This window comes from Morus notabilis, unplaced genomic scaffold (assembly GCF_000414095.1).
Source record: "Morus notabilis unplaced genomic scaffold, ASM41409v2 Scaffold518, whole genome shotgun sequence".
Taxonomy (NCBI): Eukaryota; Viridiplantae; Streptophyta; class Magnoliopsida; order Rosales; family Moraceae; genus Morus; species Morus notabilis.
The window spans coordinates 935,318-938,948 of record NW_010366577.1 but is presented as its reverse complement, the minus strand read 5'-3'; the positions used below and the strand labels follow the sequence as shown (position 1 = coordinate 938,948).

The 3,631-nt window shown below is 38.3% G+C and overlaps 1 protein-coding gene across 1 annotated transcript; it reads right to left on the bottom strand.

The window, feature by feature from the left end:
- LOC21409788 (uncharacterized protein At3g28850) lies at positions 1-2,437 on the bottom strand. The gene is made up of 2 exons (XM_010110664.2): positions 1,804-2,437; positions 1-1,611 (listed from the first exon to the last, which is right to left on the bottom strand). The coding sequence occupies exon 2, from the start codon at positions 1,596-1,598 to the stop codon at positions 450-452; it is 1,149 nt and encodes a 382-aa protein (XP_010108966.1). The 5' UTR covers positions 1,599-1,611; positions 1,804-2,437; the 3' UTR covers positions 1-449.
- Between the last annotated feature and the right edge of the window lie 1,194 nt (positions 2,438-3,631).

Genomic DNA, 3,631 nt, shown 5'->3' with positions numbered 1-3,631 from the left:
TATATTATATAGTACAGCTTGTAAAGAAGGATATGGACATATGGTACTAAAGAAAACTAAAAAGGAAGAAGAAATGTTACTAATGTCCATGTCATATACGTTCTCAAATTTCCCGGGAAAAAAAAAAAGTATACAATGACAAGCCTTTGTTCTCTCTGTTTTTTCTGCAAAGAAAATTATACAGCCTTTATGACACACTTGGAGGTCAAGTGAACCTGTTTTGGAACAACATTATTCACTTCCTATTGCAGCTTTCTTTTGTTTCTTCCCCTTATTGATCTTTTCCAAAGATTCCAAAAAAAAAAAAAAACCCTCTAGTAAAAACTGTACAAAACAAACAACTCACCAAAACCCCCAAAAAAAAAAGAAAAAGAAAAAGAGAAAAAGCACAAAAATGGAAGAAATGTCACCTTGTTTGTTGTGTTGTTAACAATGCCAGAGAAGAAAATCTAATGGCAACATATTGGACATCGAATTAGACCATTCTCATTACAATCAGGACAACGTTGGAATCCATAATCTTCCTCATCAGCTTCTTCTTCTCCTTCTTCATCATAATATATTTTGCAACTTCCCGAGCATGTCTCACAAGGCACAAACCTCACATCCCCACAAGCCTCACAAGCCCCCTCATCGACCTTTTCGCAACATTCGAGCATCTTCTCGAGCTGGCCGTCCTCGTGCAATTTCCGAATCTCCTCGGTCCCTCCGATGTAGTTATTCCCCACAAACACCCTCGGCAATCCGCCGCCATAAAACCCGTCTTTCAACAGCTCTTTCAGCTCCTCCTTGAACCCCGAATGCATCGAAACGTCCCGCTCATCGACCCTTATGCCGAGCCCTTTTAGGATGACCCTCACATCGCAGCAATCCTCGTATGTCTTCCGAACACCCCGCAGGCTCGTGAAGTACAGAATTAGCTCCTCCTTTTCCTTGCATTTGTGATCTGCAAACACGAGATCGTCGTCGTTTGTCGCGGTCTTCGCATCCATCGCTTGTTCTTCAAGGGATTTCCTGAACGAGGAGATGACTTCCGGATCAAATTCTGTGACCGGAGGATTCGAACTATCCGCCGTTTGAAGCCACATTGCTTTTGGGGAATTAGCACTGGTGTCGTTTTCTTGGAACCTGGATTTCGGGCGATCAGAAACCGGCAATGGATTCGGATCTCGAACGACATCAAAGGAAAAGCTTCTGACATGAACCGGAGACCGAAAAGGGCTTATATCTTCAAGACCCTCCATTAATTCCCACGCGTTGATCATCTCTGGTTCTCCCGGTGGCGTTCTGACGGGCGTTTTAGGCACAACTTTTGGAATTTTGTCGTTGATCATGTTAGACCAAGTCTTGGCCTCAATTAGCCCAACCGAAAACTCCTTCTTCTTGTCGTCTTCAAACCCATTAGCGTCGTTGATCTGATGGACGGAATCAAGCTTGAGAGAGCCGAGAGTTGAGGAAGTGAGAGCGACCAAATGGTAGGTGTCGTTTTTGTTCTGAGGAGGGTGGTGAACGTGCATTGAGTAGCTTCTCGGCATCATCGGAGAATATGGAGCTTGGCAGTGCTTGCACCGCTTTTGCTTTGAGCCTGCGCAACCCATCGGAAAACGCGCCCTGCAAAAGAAGATTTGATTAAATTAAGGAAAACGGGTTTTAAAAAATATTAAAAATGTGGGATTAGAAAAACATTCATTCCCAGTTTTGGATGGGCTGGAGAGAGACCTTTTCTGGGTAGGAGTTTGGTGAACAATACACGCTTTCCTAGAAATAATCAAAAGAAGATTAAGGAGGAAACTGTATACGAACCTTCTTTGTGAGACCCAGAATAACGTGTTTTCTTTTGTCGGACGCAAAATCTCAGAGTTGAAAAATGTCTGATTTTTGGATGTAAACGTATTTTGCTTAGCAAATGAGAAGAAAGCTCGAAAATATCGAAAGCCCAGTTTGGGATTTCGCTTCAATTATTCAATTAATGAAAGGCAAAAAGCCGCCTCAAAACGAGATTTTTCAGAAACCAATCCAAAGCCTTCATTGTGCGTTTGTTGCAGAACGAACAATAAAGAGGACAAAGACAAAGCTGAAGAAGAAGGAGGAGGAGAAGGAGATCAGTAGGTACAAAGATGTTGGGAAATTCTAAAAGAAGCCGTGAATTCGAGAAGCGAAAAGTGGAACTCAAAAGACACAGAAAAAAAAAAAAAAAAGTGTGGGACAACAAAAGAAAAGGGGGGTCACAAGACTCACAACTTGCAATGGAGTTCAAGAGAGTCCAATAACGATGGCTATGACTATTTTTTCTCTTTTCGAATTTGAAATCTCACTTTCTGTTTTTTTCTCTCTCTTCTGCCGTTCTAGAGAGAGAGAGAGAGAGAGGAGAGAGAGAAGCTGAGAATGGGATGCAAGTATGCAACGAATTGAGTGCGTGTGGTAATCTAATAAGGACCTAATTTCTTGTTGAGAATTGTATAATATTAATATGGGGTTTTAATTTTCGGAAAAAATAAAAATAATAAATTTTTGGGAATTTCTGCTGCCTTATTATATGTATTTTATGGGAGCATTGATCACAACAATATAACAATATTTTCAATGAGAATTTCACATGTCCCCTTTTACTTGTTTTCTTTGGGTGCTCTAATAATATCATTATCACATTAATTAATATATTTGTAATTTATATAAACTTTTAATTGTTGTTGCATTATATTTTAATTAACATGTGTAGGACATTGGTATCCAAATCATAGTGCTATAACTGCTTCATAAATCACGTGATATTTAAAATGAATACCCTTGTAAGTAATTTACTACCCAATTTAAATCTTACAGTTGTGATCAATAATCTTAAATCTCCCTACATATTATGATGGGAAAGAGAGAAAATTATATTGACTAAGTGAGAAAAATACATATACATATATATATATATATATTTATATATATAGATACGGAGAGAGGCAGGCAGGCATGTAACATAAAATCATATGATTGATGATTGATCGGCCAACGCGGGATTCATTGCTTAAAAGGCTCCACCCACAATCTTAGCCGAGTTCAACCCAACTTTCTGACTCCGGAATAATATCCCCAGGCGCTCATCAGATCTCGTGATGACAACGCGTTTTTATAGCCGTAACTGAGTGACGTTTTGTTACTAGATTTAGATGTGTTTTTCCACTGAATCCAAAGCGCGTTATGTCACCTTCGAACACAATGACGCACCGGATGAAAATTGAAACACTTGCCAAATAATTTGTTTTAGAAAAAAAGAAGAACAAGAAGAAGAAGAAGAAGGAGGCAGCAATAGATGAAATTAAACAACAAAGGTTTTTCTTTTCTTTTCTTTTCTTTTCTTTATTTGTCAATAATTGATGGGTAGAATTTGAGCCACCGTGATGGTCCTAATCACTTTACTGCCCTCTGTTGTTCTTGGTTTTTATTTATTTATTTATTTAAATTAGATAAGATTGTTCTTCTTCTTCTTGTTTTCTTTGTGCTAAAGATTTCGCTTTTCCAAAAGTAATTCACCCCTAAATTCTAATAATGCTTCTTTACTTTTCTAAAATGATATTTCACTTATCTAAAATGAGTTTTTTATTTTTATTTTTGGGAAAATATGACTTGCATTTGAACATCA

Coding starts and splice junctions, on each gene's coding strand:
- LOC21409788 (XM_010110664.2), bottom strand. CDS start 1,598: ATGGGTTGCGCAGGCTCAAAGCAAAAGCGGTGCAAGCACTGCCAAGCT.